The 22,831-nt window shown below is 37.7% G+C and overlaps 1 protein-coding gene across 3 annotated transcripts; it reads right to left on the bottom strand.

The window, feature by feature from the left end:
• Window positions 1-358: 358 nt before the first annotated feature.
• prlra (prolactin receptor a) lies at window positions 359-21,096 on the bottom strand. Of its 3 annotated transcripts, none has more exons than XM_028025603.1 (10): window positions 20,895-21,096; window positions 17,884-18,006; window positions 12,792-12,882; window positions 11,419-11,551; window positions 5,054-5,223; window positions 4,121-4,287; window positions 3,760-3,901; window positions 2,871-2,967; window positions 2,658-2,727; window positions 359-2,548 (listed from the first exon to the last, which is right to left on the bottom strand). In XM_028025603.1, exons 3-10 carry the CDS (start codon window positions 12,862-12,864, stop codon window positions 1,454-1,456), a joined length of 1,947 nt encoding a protein of 648 aa, XP_027881404.1. In that variant the 5' UTR covers window positions 12,865-12,882; window positions 17,884-18,006; window positions 20,895-21,096; the 3' UTR covers window positions 359-1,453. The 3 variants fall into 3 exon arrangements, with proteins under 3 accessions (XP_027881404.1, XP_027881405.1, XP_027881403.1); XM_028025604.1 differs by having other exon boundaries at window positions 17,884-17,983; XM_028025602.1 differs by lacking the exon at window positions 17,884-18,006.
• Window positions 21,097-22,831: the final 1,735 nt, after the last annotated feature.

Genomic DNA, 22,831 nt, shown 5'->3' with positions numbered 1-22,831 from the left:
GGTGAAACAATAGTTAGACTCCAACTATTCAGCCAAAATTAATCAAGAAGTTTGCTGACTTTTACAAAAAATAATGTAATCAAGATAGAACAGATGTATGCATAAAGCATATTAAGAGTTGTGCAAGTATCAGTTATTTTTTTATTAAAATTGTTAATCTCTTTAGTTAATTAATTTCACCTGTAAAAAGGAGTGGTTAAAAAAGATAAATCACATCTAAATCTGAAAAATATATAATTACAAAAAAATGCAAAGCAACCACTCTTTTCTCTAAAATTATATAATTTGACAGTAATTTAAAAAACTGTATGTAACACATCTTCATGTTAGTATAAAGGTAAAGAGGGATTAAACCACATACTGTTGCAGCGTAAAGTAATTTATTATAAACTCAATTTTTAAAACAAGCTTTCAAAAGTAACTTGATGGCTGTTTCTTATGTATTGCAAATATGTACTGACAGTGTACTGTTATACAAAGGGAACCAACTTTTATGACACAAATTTACCATCAAAAAGTACACATCATTATAGATTTCTTCAACTCAGTAAATGTACATAATCTGCTCTGAGTGACAAATACCTCAGTAAATTCTTGCTTGTTTTCTTTTTAACCTCATGTTTAACATTCAAACACACACACGCCCACACACATATCAAAACACATATATAAACCAAAATAAGACATCTTAAAATAAGTCTCTCTTCATATCTTAATGTCCATTGAAAGAAAAGAAGCCACATATTCCAAAAGACATTCCCTCTTTTAGCATTTTTTTGGATGCTCCAATACAAACTTTTATACATTTCAGCCAAATATTTCACACTGTTATCTGTGTTGAGAGCTGGTGACAGTGAAGAGCACATAATGTGATTTACATCATTTTTGTATGCAAATATTTAACAGAATATTTAACAGCAGCACAGAAAATAGCATAAAATATACTTTGCATTAATTTGCAAAGACCCCTCCCTCAGAAGAGGTAACTGGAGCTGTACAGAGAGGAGAAACGTAAATGCCCTGAGTGAAGTGTTCAGGGGTTCTTTTTATATACATCTATTGTTATATTTGTAATATGTACAATATACAATAAGCAGCCTTACAATATATTTTAGAGGTAAAATAACAGTTTGCAGTATAATCACCCTACAAACATAGAACATGTAGAATCAACATAGAAACATGTAGTACCTCATAAATTAAGATAAATTTTATTCTTAATTAATCTGAATGACGATTATACTGTTTAATCATCTGAAAAATTTCGCTCTTAAATATCAGTGTTTCACCTTGACAGCAGAAGGAAAAAAATATATTCCCATGAAAGCAAAATTGTCTTTGCAACCAATTTTGGAAAGATGCAATCATTGTCAGTATGGTTTTTCTCCTTGTTTCAGGCTTAAAGTGAACCGCTCACAATGTGTAGCAGCTGCCAGATTAATATCCAAAGCACCTAGTAAGTGGGCAGGCCAAACATGGTGGCGGTGTCGACGTAGCCACTGGCTGCCTTTTCGTCAAGAATTGGCAACGCGGTGTTAATGCCAGTCGCAGAGTTCGGTAATGTGGAAGTGACGGATGCTCTGCAGCCAGTCGACGTTGCTCTGCTTACCATTTCTTCTTCATAAGGGCACATATTCTTCTCTTCCTCAATATCATCTCTCTGAAGAAGTAGTAACCCGTTATTATTGTTCACCATCCTCACCCTGCTGTAGTCCTCTGTTTGGTGGCTTATGGTATAGCTGTTTTCATGGCTGGGGGTAACAGGGTGAAGAAGAACCACGTCCTCGTCACTGACCCTCTGGACTTCGACATACTCGGTGGGCCTGACACTGAGCTCATGAACATCCAACGGTGCTCCCATGTAGTCAACATATGCCACATTGAGGTCATTCTCGGCCTGGAGGTGCTCATGGGCTGCTGTCTGGGGATGGAGTAGATGAGATTGCTTGTGATCCAAGCTACACTCCCAGTAATTTGATCTAAAGCTTTTTGTGGTGCTGGGACCAGGCTGAGTGAAGTAAGATGACAAGGAGTTTGGGGTGAACAGGCCGTCAGAAAGACAGTGTTGATTCCCCATCTTAGGTTTATTTGGTCGATTCACTGGGCTAAGACTGTACTGGGGCAGTGGAGAAAACAAAGAAGGCCAGCTCTTCACCTTCTCCTTCTCTTTGGAAATATTTGGGATCTGCGCATTTTCATGACAACATGCCAGGTGTTCCTTCTCCATTACTTCCTCATGACTTTTTGCTTCAGCCTCAGCCTGACTACCCTCCTGATCTGTCTGCTGCCCATCTTCTTTGTCACCTCCGCCCTTATCGATAAGCAGTGTGTGGCTGTCACAGCTGCCCCGGCCAGAATCATTGTCACATGTGGAGTTTTCAGTTTTGAAGCTATCGTCTTGAAGATCTTTGCCTTCATCCATGATTAGTTCACGCTCCTCTGGGACATACACCTCTAAGTATTGCACAAGAAAATCCTCATAGTTGGATGTGGTTGGGGGAAAATTAGACACCACCAGTGAGCTGAAGATGTCCTCAGATTTGCCACTCTGCACGTAAAAAAAGTATCTGGTTACAAAGTGGTCATGATTCAAATAGCTACTTTAACATGTATTATTTAGCATTCAGCACATCTTCAGTCAAAAAGCTCTGGTTTACCTTAAGAAGTTGTTTGTCAATTCCCTTGATCTTAGGTCCTGGCACTGGTGGCAGAAGGTAGTGCTTCACACTGCATGCACAAAAAGTTTGAAAAGTTCATAAAAATCAACATTTTTATTACCTTTATATATATCTGTCTGTCTGTCTGTCTGTATGTATGTAAATGTGTTTAATGTCTAACACATACAATTTACTAAAAATGTTTACTCTTACCTATGAAAGTTCATGTATATCATCCAAATACAGATGATGAGGATGAAGGCAGCAAAGACCACAATAAGGATCCACATTGACCTTTCCTGTGGTAAATCTGAATGAAACAGAGCAATAATGACAGTCTTAGAACATGTAAATGATTGTATTAATGTAGCATTTTCTTCTCTTCTCTCCCAAGTCACTTTTATGGCTTAAGGCTCATTTTTCCACTGGCACACAGTGGAAAAATGTGAATTAAGCACATAGTAATTCAGTTTTCTTTATAGGTAATCACTTGCTTGTGTCTGTGAGGACAGGGTAACTAATCTTATGGGTTGCAAAATGGGAGCATGGCGTTAAAAACAAATCCTCCCACAGCTCTCTATATTACTAATTAACACATTTTTTACTAAATCCACACAAAAACTAGGTGGAAAGGTTTAATCCACTTTGACCACAGAATAGTGAAACATGCATTCCTCCAAGTTTAAGTTTTTGGTTCTCCATAAAAAATAGTCTACATTCATGATGACAGATGCTGTGAAACCTGAAATAATGTCTTGATTGCTTCAGTCAAGCTTCTGGGACCTACATGAATATATTGCCTTTCCATGTTCTGCAATAGTACAATCACAAACATCAGTGTGTCTTACTTTAACTTACTGGGATGGGCCAACACAAAGTTTCATAACTGTGAAGTGGAAGTAACACGAGGATGTATATATTGTGTTGCAGCTGTACTTTTGACCAACAAAATGATTGGCTTTTTTTTTTCTAAAATGCAAAATATGTATTTTAAAAAGCTGATTTTATCTTCTAAATACAGTTGACATTGTATTTAGAATGTCTAAATACAGTACAACTGTATTTAGACAGTTGTACAGTTATTTGTGGGTGAAGGACTTACATTCAGGAACTTTGACCCGGGTTGTGGGGCTCCATTCACTCCAAAAGCCATGATCAGGCTTACAGCGAACCTGAACATCATAAGTACCACCTGACCTCAGGCTGTAAATCTTAAAAATCTTCCTCTGGCCTGCAGAGAGCTCCTGGAAATGAAACACATGTACATATGAGTCAGGTGAGGTCAGTAAATTGTAGCCGTCTGTGTAGATTTTAGGTGTGGTATTGGGGTTTTAGCATCAAACCCTGGCTTTGTGACATATCAGCGAGTCCTCTGACATGGAACTAAATGCAAAGTTTCACATTTGAAAGACAAATGCTCAAGACACCAGGCCATTCCATCTCACTGGCAGTGGTTTGCTCACCTCCCATTTATTCTCATTCTCCAACTTGAGTCGGACCTCGTAGATGAGAGTGATCCAACCCGAGCGGGTGTCAGCCATTTTGGGGGGCTTCCATGACACTTGAAGAAAAGGCCAGTCTTTGTCCTCTGTGACATTCACTACCACTTCTTCCGGAGGATTGGGCTTGACTGGGGAGAGAGGGAAAGAGAACATGTGTTTCTTAGATCTGATGAGACCCAATAATGAATGACAAGAAATCATAAAAGATTTTAGTAAATAATCACGCGCCCTTCACTCCAGATGTGCTAATATATGGACAAGTCCAGCTGAGGAACTCTAACATTCTAGATCTGGCCACTGATGTATATTTTTGAGCTGGGTGTAAGAACAATTATTTAGACTCCAAATTATAAACCTACTGCAAAAATAGACAAGGCTGAGGGCTGAGGTTTGTGAAAGGCGCTGACACTAATTAGGTCTGATTTTCAATCATTGTAATATTCTAATGAAAAGGATAAGTGGAGCACTTACAGGTCTTCTAAATCCAAGATAAAATATACTCCAGGTTAGTCAGGCATAAGTCTCTTCCATTACCAACTTGAAAAAAGGGAACAATTTTCAAATCTCTGAAAAGGTCAGACTTTTTATAAAAAAAAGTTGTGATATTAGCATTAAAGAAGATAGAAAGAAGAAGCGGATTGCTTTTTATATATATTATAAGATTATTTTCCAAAGTTGATTGTCAGCCTATAGCTTAAAAATGTCACCGCAACAGCAATAGTCCAAAGACTTGAATTTTGCTGTAGTGTCTGCAACAGCAAAAGTCCAGATATAACAGCTATGATTTTTCACAGTACACAAAACAACACGAGTGCTGTTCTGTCGAAAAACAGAAATTCTCTCAAGAAGTTGTGTCAGGGCTGTCACGCTAAACCTTTGCCACTTTCCCCTCACCGATGTAGACGACATCTATGTCAACGGGATTGGAAAATGTGTTTCCCATCGAGTTGGTAGCCACAACGGTGATGTTGTAGTTCACCCAGATGGACGTCACATTCTTGCTGAAGAAGCAAGAGTTCTTGCCGGCCGTTTTGTAGTCAGGACACTCGAACACCCTCTCAGAGCTGTTGAGGAGAAGGAAAACATCATGCAGTTGTGTGATTTCAAACACTGTGCAGTAAAATACCAAGAACAGGGTGTGTTTTTTGCGCTACAATTTCTATTAAAAAAAAAAAAAGATGTATTTTGAGAGGATAAGAGAGGATGATTCAAGGATGAATTGAGAAATTACTTTCTTCTCAATAGTGAACAGATTTACTGAAAGGAGGAAGAACCATTAACTACAACAATAGGAGATACGTAGACAACTAATGAATTCAAAGAATTACTAATTATTTCAAAATTTCTGGAACACTCAACAATCCTCTTATTGTGTAGTGATGTTACCTTGTGTGTAGGGTATTTTGTTTATGAAAACAATACTTTTGATAATATAATGGACCCTCAGCAACCACTGCAGGCAAAACCCCATTAGACTTGTGGTGGGTAAATGAGTATAGCCTTGAGAATTGGTATGGAACCGATGGGAACATGTTGTTGTTGCTGGAGCAGCAGCTGCCACTGACTGAGGGGGGGAATCGTTGTGATGTTGTAACTTTCAGGATGCAATGATCTCCTGCATCCTGAAAGGAGATCATAGTCCACTTTGCTGCTAATCTAAAAGAACCACATGTTTTAAAGTTTTGGGATGAAATTCCCAAGCTCTTCCTTGTTTGTGTTTTACATGAAGCTACACTTGAATTAAAAAATGGAGTGTTTTTATCTTCCACATAATAAAGTATACACTTATTAGACTCAAGAATAAATTGGGAAATTAATTAATAGAACGTTTATTGTCATCTGAAAATATACACCAGATCGTGCATATCCCAATGAAATTTCATTCTATTGACTTACAATGGACTATGGACCAAGCTTCCATAGCTTTTATTGCTTTGACACCAATAAAATAGTTTATTGTAAGCGACATTTCCTTGTAAACAAATTTGAAACACGGACAAAAATAATCATCAAAGGTTTTGTTTACAACCAACTGTATCTCAAGGAAGGCTTTTTGGACAGCCATTTTCAGTTTGAGCAATACTGAGGTGCGGAAGTAGACTACGGCATGTATACAATGTCAAGATATAAAAAAGATTTTAAATTCCGAATTTGATTCGACAGTTCCTACAGCTTAACGTCTTTTTAGATATGCCAGAAAATGTCAGAATGACCGAAGTTTTCTTAGGATGTAGAGCAACCCAAAACTGCCCCTCCACCACCTGCTGCTTTGCACTACCAGGCAGCTGATTAAAAGAAGGCTGAAACTTTTTTTGAGTACAAAGGACACAAGTAATTCAGCTGTGAATTTCCTGCTGTGCTAAACAGCTAAAAGTCATAACATGAATGAGGCAAATCAAATGCACTTCAAACAGTTCACCCGGCTTACATAAATGGTTATTGAGTAGAAGATGGCCTGTTGCTAAGCTCTGTGGGCTTCCATTTATCAGTTGTGACTTAGCATATGTCTGATAGTCTGAATCAATTTAGCACATGTTCACCAAGTTTTTCAGTCTGTTGGAGAAAAATTGTGTGCTCTGCTGTATCACAGGCGGGGGCGTTGTTAAAGTGAATGGCAATTATTACTGTAACATGAGCAGTATGAATAATATGGCATGGAAAGAATCCTAAATGAACAAATAACTTGTTGGTTGTCACCCTAGAACAGAAGCAGCAGACTTTGTGATGAAGCTGAGAGACCTTAATTTTTGGAGACAAGTCACATGGTCAGATGAAGCTAAAACTGAAGTACAGAGGTGAAAGGCTCATATTGTCAAGATGTTTTGCTGCAGGAACGACTGTCATAAGAAATATTACAACATAAACAAAAAACATCATGGGGGAAATATTAACGCAACATCCGAAGGCAGGAAGTCAAATTTGTGGGCAGAGACGGCTGGTAAAGGAAACTCAATTACACCAGTTCAGTTTATATCCCTTATGTGGATTATGTGATAGTCAGCGTATCTAATTAACGTACATTCAAAGATGTTTTTGCATAAACCTTTCTGACGTAGTATAATTTGTAACAACAAAAGACACATTGGTTGTTCTTTGTCTTCCTTAGGCCAACCACACACTTGACAGTTTTCTCATTAAGTGGAGGATGTGTCCTGACCCACAAAAAATTATGCCAATAAATGCTGCTTGTGCATTCAGGTCTCAGGCCATGTCTCTAGTATTGCTGGCTCGATTTAACAAGTATCAGAAGGAGAACAGACATTCCTAGCAGAGCTGTCACGCCAAGTGGTGAAACGTAACAGCACTTTCCCTGAATCATAATTCAGCCACAGCTGCCTTAAATTTTCGCCACAAAGAGGTCCAGGGTCAAGTAGACGAGTTATTAGAATTTCATTTCTCCTTTCTGAATTTCTGCAAAAATCATGCATAAACTGAGTTCAATAGAAAAGTGACTATTATGAGGAACAAGTCTCCGCATTTCTCTCAAAACAATTGCTTTCTTGTCAATAGTCAAACAATATAATCCCTTTAAGACTTTTAGGGGATAAACCTTGACTCAGCTTTAGTTCTTAAAATGACAAGCAAAGAGACAAACTGTGTTAAAATGAACAAATAAATAAATGAGAGGTCTACGATACTTTTTTTCACAAAAAGAATATTTATGGCGTTATCTGCTGTACTATGGCTTAGCTGAAGGTAGCAGGATCTTGTCACTACATTGTCACTTCACACTATTAAAGCCCTGGACTATTAAAGCAAGGTTATGTTAAAAGGTTAGAAGCAGTTAATATCTTACCTACAGTAGATAATGTGCTAGGTGTGTTCATTTAATACATATTCTGATTAGTTGGTCTAGCTGAAGTTGAAACTAATAACTACTCTGAGAGAGGTAAAGACTTTCACCATCGTGTCACAAACAACTCTAAAAAACATTGCAGAAGTTAATTAGCAGGAGTAGTATCAATGACAGGAGGAGAAATGTCACCAATGAGCTTACTGTATAAAACATGTACTGAGAAAAAACAAGTACATCTTTTTCAGTCAGAGTAACTGGACAAAGGATTATTAATAGGGTGGGAAAAATCAATGTAGTGCCATTGAACTAATCCCCCAGAACATTGTTTCTATCAGACTGGAAATGCTTTATGTGTTTTGTTCTCAGTGTGCATTTCACAGAAGACCACTGGTGGCACACTGTGTCTTACCTCTATTTACTGTGTAATCAACTATTAGCACCATTATAAATAACCTTCTAATGAAATTACGAACATTGTTAAGAGGTTCAGAGCGCCTGCAGAAAAATATGTTTTTAAGACTGGAGTTGTTTTAATGGCAGAAGGTTGCTTTGCTGTTGGTCCCTCCGGGTTTAACACTAATGGTTTAGCCATTAGCCTTAGCCTCAGGACCCAACCTAATGTGAACTTATAATAAATAAGGGGAGCTACCAACTGCAGATCACTACACATTTAAAGTAGTAATATTTAGCTAAATCAACTTCACTGTAGTTTCATATTTACAGACACAATGAATACTAAGATTTCCATCCATTGAAATTATCAGTACTGTTTTTCTGAATTAGAGTTTACTTCTGCTATCAAACATTCACTTCCTGTGATTTTCAGTCTCTATTTGTCTTATCGACATGTATCTCAGCTGAGTGGATTAGGCTATAAACAAAAACTAATCCGCTGCATCCTCTCCTTTTCCACATCTGTGTTGGCTCCTTATCAACCCTACTCACGTTTTAAACTCCACCTTCACAGGAACAGGCGGTGCCACATAACCCTTTACAATCTTTATCCTCTTACACCAGTATGCTGCCCTCAGTGATTCACATTATGAGGTTTCCACTCTGTGTTTCACACAGAGGGTGGCAGGTGAAATGCATCCTCACTCACATCTAATTCTGCTTGAAAATAGGTACATAGTTTACTCTGTATTTGTCCATAGAGACATACACCAAAAGACTTTTAGGGATTTTTATCTTTAAAAAAAATAAATAAATAAAATAACAACATGCCTTCAAGCTATGCAATATTTTGTGTTAGTCTATCACATCAGATCATTGTAAGATACATTAAAGTGTTTAGTTGCAATGTGAAAGAATGCCAAAGAAGTCACAGGGGTATGATTAACACTGCAAAGCTCTGTATTATCCTGGGTAAAGTCAAACACTGAATGATCCAGATGTCTTATAGCAAACGCTGCTAGAAACAAATACCCTTTAAAGTAAAACTTAAAGAAGCCAAAAGCTGCACTAATTTCAGTTATTTTGTCCATCTGAAAATACAAAAAAAAAAAAAGAAAACGTGGTTTAAATTAGAACAGAGTTGTATCGCTAGATCTCGCTCAGAAACATGCACACACATGTAGCATTTCTTCTTAATATCCACATGTCAGAAAGGAATGAAAATTATGTGCATCCCTAAGCCTTTCTCTATCTGCTCCAAACATGTATGTACTGTTATTAAATAGGAACTTGCACAATAGTGTCTTTGAATGTATTTGAAAATTCATGAGGTCATGAGGACAAGCCACAAACAGAGTAAGAAACACTATCTTTCTATCTTTTGGTCTCTGAAAAAATTGATTGGTTCCTTTCAAAAATCTGCCATTAAGTTTATTCTTTGCTTTTTTTACCACATATTTAAGCCATATGGATGAGGGTGGGTCACTGGTACACTAAAAATCACCACAATTGATGAAATGAAAATTAACAAGAGCAACATAAATATTTTTAACAACCAGGAATGTTTATTGTAGACAATCCGAAGGGTTTAAAACATCTCATAATCCCAATATATTTGAAATCATGTAAAAAAGGCCATAAAAGATAAGTGTGGTCAATGCAATTAAATGTAAAAGAAGCCTTTTGAAAAAGAGCCAGATGCTAATATTCAAAGTATAACCAGAAAGATTCCTAGGAGGCTGCAAAATAATTACACAGCACAGTATACATATTGCCAAATCTGCTATTGCCAATCCTCATTATTGAGTATTTTACAAATATTTTAAAGACATGGAACTCTTACAAAAATGTCACATTTGATTTCGTTTTTCTAACTTTGGCAGTCTTTCCCAACTAAGACTACTTTTCTTTATATGTATAAAGAAAAATTAGATAGATAGATAGATAGATAGATAGATAGATAGATAGATAGATAGATAGATAGATAGATAGATAGATAGATAGATAGATAGATAGATAGATAGATAGATAGATAGATAGATATGTGTGTGGGGGGGTGTGTGTATATAAAAGTACACTTTTCATTGTGTAATTTACATTTAATATTGAAACATGATGAGCAAAATTCCATTAGACGGCAAAGAATCCTACAGTATCAGTTTTACCCACATCTGTAAAGTGATACAATAAAAACACAACAGAGTCCTACTTCATGGCAGACCTTTTGGAAAAAGAAAAAAAAGACAGGCGTTCAAGATAAAGGGTGCATTACACTTAATGTTCTGCTTTTGAATCTTCTCTACTCAGCAAAGCGTTTACAACAAGAGCAGAAGTGGAATGCACTCCCTGTTCACACTTGGACTTGTCCAACCCATTTAAATTGAGAAGAGTAGTCAGGGCTGTATTAAAGCTAATATACAATGTCCTCTTCTAACAAGCTGTGGAAAAATAATCTCAGTCATACCAATAGTTTTGGTAGTTTGAAAATGCTTCACTTGGTGAACAAAGGTTCCATCTGTGCTTTGAAAAATCTCTGGCGAGTGAAGGATAATCTTTTACAGTTTGATCACAGCATCTTGAAATTTGAACTAAGGAAAATCAGGAGAGGATCAAAAACATGCAAAACCTGTTAGATTAACACCAACAGGAAGGTCTGGATAAAAAGCAAACCTCTCATTAGCAGAGATTAGTCAGTACTTTCACAGTGCCTACAAATAATTTGTATTTTGTCTCATTTGTCTATCTAAAACATTGTTACACAATCAACTTTAAAAGAGTGGGAGCCTTATTCAGTAGTTGATAGAGTAAGAAAGTCTTATTAGTCAACTCCATCAACTACTTTGTTTGGGGATTTTTTGTTTTGTTTTTATTAAGTCTCAAGCATAGACACAACAGGGTGTCAAGCCTTTAGCACATGCCACCATAAACACAGTGCATAGAAATATTAACAATTCATTAGACAAGGACACATGCTGACGGTAACAGGATCGAGACAGACTTCACCTTGATGAAATATCTGGAGGTTTTTTAATATCACTAGATCTAGTTACCCTCCCAGGAAGCAACTTACCCTTCTTTGCGGTAGTACAAGGCGTAGGTGGTTGGAAGCCCGCCATCAGAGCCTGGCTGCCACCAGCAGGTGAAGGTCTCTTTTTCTGGAGAGCGACAACTGATATTTGTTGGCTTCCCTGGAGGGCTGTATCCTAAAGACAAAAAACACAAATAAATTCATTTGCGAAAAAAATAATGGTCATTAATGTAATTTATGAGCAGTTATTTATAACGAGTTAATTATTCAGTGTTGGATCCTGTTTCTTGTTTCAACAGCCAGTCAACCTTAAGGCACATCTCAGATGTCTTCACTCCTTAGCAGAAACTGCTGAAAGTCTGTTTAATTTTAGCTGAATGCAAAACACCTGACTTTCTCCCTTTGTGATAATTTCAAACACACAAAAAAAGGAATTAACGTTGTTACAGATAGATGAAAAAAAATCCTGGATCTTATTTTAGCCATCGATAGCCTCCTTCCTGTTCTTTTCCGTATTTAAAAACTAAGAAAAGATTTCCCTAAAACGTTTCCTTGGGCAAAATGTATACTCATCTGTTTAGTCGTGTTTCCCTCTTAAACTGCTGATGCTAATAGCTCTGATCAGGAAGGATGGATTAACTGAAATTTCATTTTTAACTAGACTTTTCCAGACTGTGTAGGAACCCTGTCTTTAATATTGAAAGTACTCTTTGATCAATACTTAAGCATCATTTATACATTTGTTTTGTCCTTTCAAGCAGGCTGCTAAAAGGTGTTTCCATGGTAAGAATGAGGGATGATTCGATTCAGTCAACCACTGCCCATTGACACACACTCGCTCATGATTTTGAGAAACAACATAATTGAATTTCAATTTGTTTATGAGACCAGATTGCATTGGATTGATTTGATTATAAATGTATGGATTGGATCTGTTTGTCTTGTAAAATGACTTGCAATAATTTGCTGTGAATGGGTGTAAAATAAATAAACTGAACTAAGTAAAACACATACATAAGGCAAGAACAGGAGTGATCTTTTTGTCAAATGAACACTCATTTAACAAAATGAACATGCTGAAAACATACAGGTATTATTTTTGGATGCAGAAGTTCCAATCAGATTTAACTAATGAGCTGGTTCATTAGGGTCATTAATTCCTCCCACACGATGAAGTGCAGGAGCAACTGAACACAAACACATTACCCGCTGGAAAATATATTTCATTAACAGGCTTCGGAAAAAAAATAGTATCAAAAGATCATTTTATTTTACTGTTGTGAATACGGATTCTGAAACTATGAAAAGAAGATTCTGAATTGGTTCGTATTCTGCTTATACATAACTTAAAAGAATCCATGGAAGGTGTTTAGAAGGTGGGGTTAATCTAAGTGCAAATCCAATGACGAACTTACCCTCTCCTGCTGCAATCTGGATAAATAATATCAACAGCCAGAGCAGAACAACTTCCCCAACCTTCTTCATCATGGCACCACAAAGCCTTTGCTGTGGGATTGAGCAAAAAACACAAACAAAGACAGGTGAGCATGGCAGACAGGCTGATACGGGCATTTGACCAATCACTTGACCCATAACATTCGCGATGGAACGGGAAAAAATTGCTGTTTGCATGAAGGCATTTGTCTGCTGCTGGCACATTCTGACTGACATGAAAACCCAGCCAATAATATTCACTAAAAGGACAACAAAAAACAACAAGAAAAGATATGGCACAAGTGAACACTAATTATAACAGAAGAAAAAACATCTAATACTTTACTACAGAGGAAACATGTCAAACATTTACCCAGAAAGCATTTGTGCTGTTAACATTCAACCCAACACTGAGGGCAAGGAGGAGAAAAACTGAATAAAGAAAAGCAAAGAAAAAAAGGGGAAAAAAACTCTTGTTGACTCTTTAACTAAAGATTTAAAAACAGAGACACCCACACACATTCTCTGTTTCTGACTACCTCTACCAGCTGGTACAGGCAGCGTAACTGATTGCATAACCTGAGCTAGGGCTCCATAACAGCAGAAGGCTGGATTGCCATTACCCGCAACTGTCTAGACTTCCCACATCTGCCTAGCTACAGACAGATGTCTTCATTTCTACTCTGTGTTTTAAACATTTGTTTTTCAAATGACTGATAAAAGGAGGAATACAAGAGGACTATAGGAGGAAACAGGAAAATAGCTGGAAAGAAATACTCTCATATGTTATTGCCTAAAACTAACATTAAATGCTGGGTACCTTCAGGGCAGCACTTTCTTGTAGACAACAAAGGGACGTTCTTTTGTTCATTGCAAACATTTGCAAATGAACTTCCTTTCGAGCGCTATGGATGTTTATGCAAACAAAATGTAAAACAAAACTGCTGTCTTTAGGGATTTTCCCCCCCCCATCAGTCACCTTCCTATTTACTTGCACCTAGCAGGACAGTGCAACATACATGCAAATTATGGTTTTTATTTCAGAGACCATCCTGTTGCTGTGGTTTTGATTAAAACAAGTGACAATTCTTAATAAAAACAAAACAAAACATGAATTTGTATGCAATTTATTGTGATTTTGATTTGGCTCTGAAACTAAGTGCACTCACTCACTCACTGCCTGTTTCCACTGTTCAACCAGCATGACAGAATACGGAAGAAAAACTTCCTTTCATTTCATGCTGTTCAGCACGCACACTCTAAAACACAACTAATGAGCATGCTGAAAACATGGAGGTAGAACATTTAAATATAGGAGTGGCTGTTGTTTCCCAAAGCATGCCACTGCAGTGCTTTATAACAATATACTCCAGCCCTGGATTCAGGCAGATACCCTCAGTTGGGTCTTTTCTCCCATTTTCTTGTTTCTGCTTTTGTTTATTTATTTGACACATACAAACACATAGCACTAGATTAGTATTACTGCTGATCAGATTCCCACATTTAATGTCGAAATATTCCAGAACAAACCATGTATAAATAAATTCAATTGTTTTTTACATTTTTACTATTAAAATCGCCACTGTCAGCAAAAACGCTCAACATGACTGTAAAGTGGAAGGAAAATTATAAATATTTGCAGATATTTTATGAAAACACATATCGTCATGCTGGTCAATATTTTGTACAGCAGGTACAAGTGAAATTCTTTTGGGTTATGCCTTTAAAATTTTGCATATCTAGAGACTGACATTTTTGTCAATTCTTCTTTACAAAATACCTTAAACTCAATCAGATTGGGTGACTGTCAATTATCAAGTTTTGCCACAGATTATTAATTAGATTTAGAAATGGACTTTGACTGGTCCATTCTGCTTTGATCTAAGCCATTCCCTTGTAGCTCTGGGTAAATGTTTAGGGTTGCAGCTCTTTCATAAAGGCTTACGCTTTGGAGTGATGACTGTTAGTTGTTCTTTCATCAAAGTCTCCCCTGAGCTGTAGATCACTGCTGCTTCTCCAGAATTACCAGTCACTTTATTGCTCTCCTTGTCCAGCCTGTCAGTTTATGTGAACACCCATGGTAGGTCTCTTTTGTCAAGCTCAGTTTAGAAGATGGGTGGAACAACGCTTCCTGATGTGTTTATCACTATAATGTGGTTTTACCTAAGCCTGCTCTAAAATTCTCCTCGACCATATCTCTGACCTGTCTGGTCTATAAGTAGATTTGGTGGGTTTGAAGTTACAACAAACTCTTTTGGTATGATGAATTGATTGAGTCATCATACCACTGACAGGACTGATTGGTCAGCCCTGTCAGTGTGATTAGGGCTGGGTAAATATGCATGAAACCCTTTGAAAAGGTTAATTTATGATAATAATAAATTGTAAAAAGTGTGGTTCATTTCCCTTACACTTCACTAGCATGATACACTTTGTGCTGGTCTGACATTAAACCTAAATACCACGTATGACCATAATGTGGTCATACTATAACAAAACGTGGAAAACTCTTAGTCGTAGGGTTACTTTTGCAAGACTGTTAAAAAAGTCTCTACTCACGTTTGTTTTCTTTGTTTTACTTTATTGCTACATATTATCTGTGTATCTCACAAACTGTTCTTAGAGTTAGATTTTCTAGGAAAGGGCTTGTATTTCCAACATATTAGTTTTATAGTGTAGAAACAAAAAGCAAAATAGTTTAGTTTACCGCTGGAATGTAAACACATTGCGGGGTGAAATAATCTGAAACGGGTGATCTCCAACATGCTGCGACTTACTCCGTGACTGATCTGAATGCCAAGGATCTGCCTGCAGACCGCAGCACTATGTGTGCCTCCAGGTAAATTCTACATTAATAATGTGCTGCAATAATGCTCAGGGATGTGGCTGCCTGGGCATGTGTTGTCACACAGCCTCTGCCTAACTACTAGCTTAGGTCTACCTTGTGCAATAGCCGCAGTGTTTCTCAACATATATTTGAAACTTTTCCATTTACACATTCATTCCCCTTGTTTTTTCTTTAAGCACCTTAGAACATGAACCATATCCAGCTCATGTATATAGTGCCTTCATTTCAGGAACGTCACCATGATCTGATAATTGGCATTAAGATCAAGGCACCGGATTAGCCTCCTGCTACATATAGCCTTCTTACATAACCAGTAGCCGAGACCGTGGGACATAAGCTGCTACCCATTGCAGCAAATCTTTTTCCCTAAACCTACCAATGATGCACAGTTTATATGATATGGTTGTGCACTTTTTATGCTTTGCTTCTTCAATCACAGTAATTTTGGCTTAAGCTTCCTGTCAGAAATGCTTTAAGTCACTCTTATCAGAGGGTTTTAAAACATGAACAGATGCTTTCTGATCATATCACAAAATCTCAATCAATCTTAAGTCCAGATCCGGACTAGGACACCGCAAAACCTTCATTAATATATCTTTAGCTATTCAGTGCTAGACTTTCTGTTACGCTCTGGATTATTGCCTGGCCTCTAAACCAAAGTGCTTTTGTGCAAACTGATGGCAGATTTTCTGTCCAAAAACTCTGAAGGATTTCTGCTAAGTAGAATTTATAGTTCCATCAATAAAGTCATTTATCCAGGTCCTAAAGCAGTAAAGTAGCCTTAGACCATTACACTATTACCACCATGTCTTGCTAGTATATTGCTTTTTTTTCTGAAATGGAGTGTGAATTTTATCTCACTTCTATCTGAACATATGCCTTCCAAGATGTTCCAAAAAGTTTCATATTTGTCTCAACAGTCCACAGATTGTTTTCCAAAAAGTCATAGAGGTCATAATGGTCTGTTTTGGAAAATGCAGTATTGGCCTTTCTGTTATTTTTGGTCAGCAGGGGTTTGTCAGCATTTAACTATTGCATTGATGTCATTCTTTTTGTTGTTGATTCATGAACACTTAACAGAGGCAAGAGAGGACTGCAGTGCTTACAATGCTAATTTGAGTTCTTTTGTGATCTCCTTTTGAAGAGAGGCCGCCCCACCAAAACTTTCCAAGTTTTGGTGGGGCGGCCTCACCAATGTTCCATCTTTTCTCCACTAATAAATATTGGCTCTCAATGTGAATTATCAATGCTCAAAGCCTTGGAAATAGCTTTCCAATGCTTCCGAGACAGACTGATGTCAATGGCTTTGTTTTTCATCTCTTCTTGAATTTTCTCACATCGGATCACAATGTGTTTCTTTTTCAGATCTTTTAACCTAGTCCGTGCTGTCTATTTAACTGGTTCCTTGATCCTATAGATACGGCAGTAACTGGGCAGAGTGTGGTTAGTACAATTCATCAAAAATAAAAGTGGATTACCAGCATTAATTTGTAATTTAACAAGGAGTTTATCTTTTCCACACAGAATTAGATTATTTTGCATAGCTTCACCCCTAAATAAATAAAATAATTTGTTAACTGCCTTTTTGGTTTTACACATATTTGTTTAGTATTAAAATCTGTTTTATAACCTGCAACACTTCAGTGCGACAAAAATCAAAAACACAAGGAATTCCTAAGGAGGCAAATCATTTTTCACCTTGTTTGTATTTCATTCAGTTCTTGTTAAGGTTAGCCCTTCCCGGTTTTGTTTGAATTATTCCCGATTTCTGCCTTTGAGTTTTCAACTTGGAGCACCTTTGAATTTGCTTCGTTAAAAGTGTTTTTCCGCCTTACTTGGCTTCTGCTTGTTAGCATTAAATTGCGTCCCGAAACACATCATCTCTGCTGAGAGCAACCGTACACATGAGAAAGTGATATCCAAGCAACAGAATGTGTAACCCACATGTATTTGATGCAACATGCACCTGCATGTGTGTCTACACAGCATGTGGATGTAATGAAGTTACAAGCTATAAACTGAACTATATGTGAAATGTTCTTTACGCTACCAGTAAGTTGTTTAAGATAAATTTCTTCTTTCTACCTAATAAATTAGCAATTTTGTGTGTTTTTTTTTCCTATGATGTGCCGAAAACACTCAGATAAACAATCCCAATTATGTTACCTGTTCTCCCATAAAGAACATGGCAAACAAAAGACACGACCCAGGAGACTAACACCTACATTCAGATTTTGGGTGAATCATTCATGAGCCGAGTCCTCCTCTGGCCTCTCAATTTCAGAAGGTGAGAAGAGGATGTATCAAATGGCGTGCTGAGGGCAACTGTGAGCAGAGAGAGGTGTCACCTGGTGGCAGACATACGGTTAAATAGCACACCTTTGTGTGGCTCACATGTACATAAAGTTTTTCTCTTATGAATAGTCAGAGCATTCTCAGGAGGCCTGACCGACACAACTGAGTTTACGGCATTCCTCTTTCCTAGAACCTGTTTCTAGTCTCCAAAAGGTTACGAGAACGACCAGAGGAGTGTGCAATATATCCTGAATGATTTACGGCACATTTATGTATCTCAGTTTTATATTAACTTGAGCTTAGTGGGATTAATATAAAAAAGAAGAAAAGGTAAAGAGACCACTTGAGTTCTTGGTAATACTTTCTTTAAAAGCTGGAAAAACAGCCTGTCCGTTTCCTGGTACTGAAAACTTTAAACACAGAAAGAGCAAAGATGATGTGGTCCAGCAGGTTTGGCATGACTGAAAGGTGGTTTGTTATGGCAACAGCTCCTCGACTTTCTAACCCTTTATTTGTGAATTTACGCTACAATCCATTTCGTGATTCTGGTCGCGAAGTGCGTGCAGGTAGCTTGGCAGGAGGAATAACAGATACCAGAAATTGCTGAAACTTCCCTCGTATCATAAGCTTGACCCGAAACCCTGCTCAAACTGGAACAAACCTAACACTTCCCAGCATTGTAAAAAAACCGGTTTGAACAGCAGCACAAACAGATTTCTGGGAACTATTTTTTTCACCGTCATACAGGTAGTCAGGGTTGGGAAGCTACAGAATGCAGAATTAAAAGGCATAAAGGGATTCCAGGTACTGTACACCGAAACCAGACTAACTAATACATGGGCTATGATATATTCTGAATTGCCTAAAACCTAGGGTTAAATCTGTACATGAGTTGTTGATTTTTGTTCTATGTTAACCTCAGACTACAGGGTATGCAGTGAGTTTTACTTGAAATATTTTGGATAGATCTCACATTTATGTTCAAGTTAAAATATGAATTTCATCGATGTGCCTAAAAACTAAAGATGCAACGATTCCATTAAAGGAGAACCAACGAGCTGCCGACTCTTTGATGACATTTATTTAAAATAAAACAGGACATGGAGAAATTAAAATACTTGTACCAAATCTTAATCACACTTGTCCTGAAATCAATCAAATGTGCATCAAAGCACATGCTAGTGGTTGATGTATTTGTACACCAAAAAATAGTGATAGATTTTAAGTCTGATGCATTTAATGAAAGGGTGAAAATGAGAACAGAGACCGTCTCTGGTCTCTGGCCGATCAAGCGATGCATGTTACATGAAAATAATTAATGACTGAAGTTAACTGTTAAATTATATATTCAGGTATTTGCAGTTCCAATGTTCTGTTTGTTAAAAGGCAAATATACTTTAGGAATGACAACTCCGGTATGAACAAACATAATTATATATGCACAAAACCTTAACTACAAGTACAACATAGGGGCAAAAATGAAAAAATATGCACAAAGGGGTCAACAAACTTGTTCAGTGTAAACTTTTAAAACGTATAGCATTACCCCTTGTCAGCCACAGATTGTCCTGCTTGAGAATGTGTGGTCTGTGAAATTTCACTTGCTACCTTTTCTTGCCCAAACTAACTTACATCTGGCAGTCTCAACATGGAAAAACAGCTTCAAGGACAACACACACACATACACGCACGCACACCCCCACACACACCCTTCCCTCGCTGCAGCCCTAATGATCCCACTTATCTTCAGTCAGCTCAAAGTCAAGACATAGGTTTGTGATAAGAGCAGCAGCTAAATTTATGGGCCACTTCTCCTATGTCGGCAACTGTTTGAGAAAGAAACAATATTAGTTCAGCTGTTTTCTAAAGAGAACACATTAGCCTGAGGTTTATGCTCATTTATCTGACACAGGGATAGGCATAAGAATATAAATCTGCATAAATGTTAAATTTCTGAATGTGGATCTGAGGCAGGTGGATCTGCTGGGACTTTTTAATGTGGCTTGAGGCTTGTGCCCGTACCGATTGTTGGGGGTCACAAACATCTCAACCCCAAGTCCAGATGTTGTTGGGTGTCCAGAGGGAGGGACAAAAATTTAGATTTATTCATTAGTTGAAGCGAAAAAATTGGGTTAGGTCACCATTTGACACTTCTGTGAAGAACTTTAATGATGTAGCCGTGAATTGAGCTACTGCTTAAGGTGGTGCCAATCAACATGTGCCAATAAAAAAATTGACACCATCTACTGGCCACTGCATCCTTTACATTGAGAACAGAAGCTTGAAGGTGAATTTACAGCCAAGAATAAAATACCTGTCATTTGATAAGGGCTGGGTCTGTACTGACCTTTCACTGATAATAGTTAGACTGCTGTGCACTTGCTTTGGCATGAAATTAGCCTGTTGTATTCAATGTTATTGAAATTTAATAACTACGTTTTTACTGGTTGTGTCTTTTAAATAAATAAAGGGTTACATAAAACTATGCTGACTTTCAACATGTACTCCTTTAAAAGTTTTAAAGCGCCTGAGAGGCAGTGCGGCGTAAACGTCCTGGCCATGACAGCAGCAACGAGCAACGCTGAAGTTAATTAAAGCCTCCGTGTCTGACTTGAAGCGGAGAGAGTCAGTAAGCTGCAGGCAAGTAACAGTGTAATCCCGTATTGAGATGATCAACCCGGTCCTATAAACGTTGAGAACTTCTGCCACCTCTTCCTGACCTGACTTAAGTCCGTTAAAAACAGAAAGAATAACCCAGGTAAAACCTACTGAAACTCTGCATCCTCATCCTCATTGCTGCACGATAAACGAAGTGAAAATCACATTATCTTTTTTTTTCAATTCAGACTCTAGAGCAAAAAGACATTTTAATATTCTCTCCTAACCATTGCATAACAATTACAAAAAAATTTAAAAAAATTGAAAAAGTGGGGGAGTTTACCGGCAGACGACAGGTGTATCAGCGTCTCTCTCGTTTGCGCCTTCGCTGAAGTGACTCCTGTGAAGACCGAGCAACTTTTACCTGCTTTCAACTTTCCTGCTTTCCTTGGAAAGTTGAAAGGTGGGATGCGCACACGCTCCACCGAACCGTGGGAACCGCTCAGCACGCTCGTCCCGTCTGCAAAGGAAGCGCGACTGGCACTCTACCCGCGCCCTGATGGATCAGAGGAGGGCGGGGGATGGCACCGAGGAGCCCGGCCTCCAAACCCCGCCCACCGCTCAGGTTGCCACAGAATGAACCGAAGACTGGCTCAACCAGTTTTGCTGTCAGTTTAAAAACGATACCTGGGGATTACATAAATCTGCTTTTTAAAGTTAAACTGTGTCGCTGAGACTATTTTTTCTGTTATTTCAGAATATATCCATTTTATAAGAATAATAGAGGTCAGTTAGAATTAACAAAAGTATTTATTTGCTTAATGGCAAAATAATCACTGTTTTTTTTTTTTTTTTTCATCTTAAAGTCAAAACGTTAAATAAACCAAGATAACCATACCTTTAAACAATTTGAAAAGGTAAAAATGGTCATGCAAGGGTTGTGTAACCTTCAGATAGGGAAGAACACCTGTGCATGTATTTAAAGATAACATCAAACACGTTGTATAGTTGAGTGGCGTCATTGGGGGGGGGAAATCTAAGTAATTCAGCCAAGCTATCAGAAAGAGAACTGTGGACCTCTATACATCTGATCCGTTCCTTGGAGCCATTCCAGATGACTGAACTTGACACTTTCACTAACATTCAAGTCTAAATATGAAAATATGCAACAATCAAATTGTTCAGGATATTAACATGTTTTTCTTGCAGAATTTGTGTATCAACCCCAGAACAAAACTAGAAGGCAATGTGACGATTGTTGTATCAACATGACCTTTATATATTTAGAATTATATATAAGCATTATTAATATAAATTTATATTATAAATATATTATCTCTTCTTCTAACTGCTGAGCAGCCATGTTAGTTTATTCACGTCTCATCATCATATCATTTGTCTGATTATAGATATGTAAAAATGCACATTGTTTTTTTCTCTTTTATGATATCTATTTTTTTCATTGTTGCTATGATAAAATCTTACTGATGTTTGGTCTTGGAACCTCTTTACACTTTTATCAACATATGTCTCTCCATATAAAACGAGCAATTTCCCATGGGTCATATTCCAAGATGAAACCATAGTTTAAGGTTCAGTTTAAGGTATCTTGACATCCTACGCTGCTTGGTTAGGCAGCCAATGTGATTGTGATCTAGGTGATCTAGGAAATGTCACCATAATCCTGAAACCTCAAAACATAAAGGCTAGGGTTAACCTCAGAGTGAGCTTCCAGGAAATGAATGCAACTTGCCGTCCATGTTGCACAGGTATCGGTGATAATAACTAATACATGTTACCATATGGAATCGGGTTGAAAGTGATGATCTTAACTTTGAAGAAAATAAACACCAGCATTTTATGTTTTTTTAATGTGTGTTTGGGAAGGAGTGGCATTTCATTGCAGTCTTTAAAAAATGTAAACACGCTCCCTATCTGTCATCCTATCAGGGAACAGGCGTCCATGTTGGTATCAGAAAGGAAAACACACTTTAAAATGCTCCCCTGTGGTAAACCAAGACAATTTGCCTGGCTGTAATTATACCCATTATGACCGAAGAAAAGGCTGCCGTCTTTATGCTGCAAGATCCTGGCTTTCTCTGCAAACCAAAAATAGGCACGTCTCCTTGGGGGGGAGAGTGGGAGGGGGGCACCACATGGTGCCTGCGTGGCGCTACCTTAGTAACTTTTGGTCGCTCTGAGTATGAACAAATATTGTAAAACGCACCATGAGCATCTGAATGATGTGCTGTAAATCACTTTTTATCCTTTTTCCTCTTT

The sequence above is a fragment of the Xiphophorus couchianus genome, chromosome 8, assembly GCF_001444195.1.
Source record: "Xiphophorus couchianus chromosome 8, X_couchianus-1.0, whole genome shotgun sequence".
Classification (NCBI taxonomy): domain Eukaryota; kingdom Metazoa; phylum Chordata; class Actinopteri; order Cyprinodontiformes; family Poeciliidae; genus Xiphophorus; species Xiphophorus couchianus.
The sequence above is the reverse complement of the archived record's forward strand: the minus strand, read 5'-3'. Positions and strand labels throughout refer to the sequence as shown.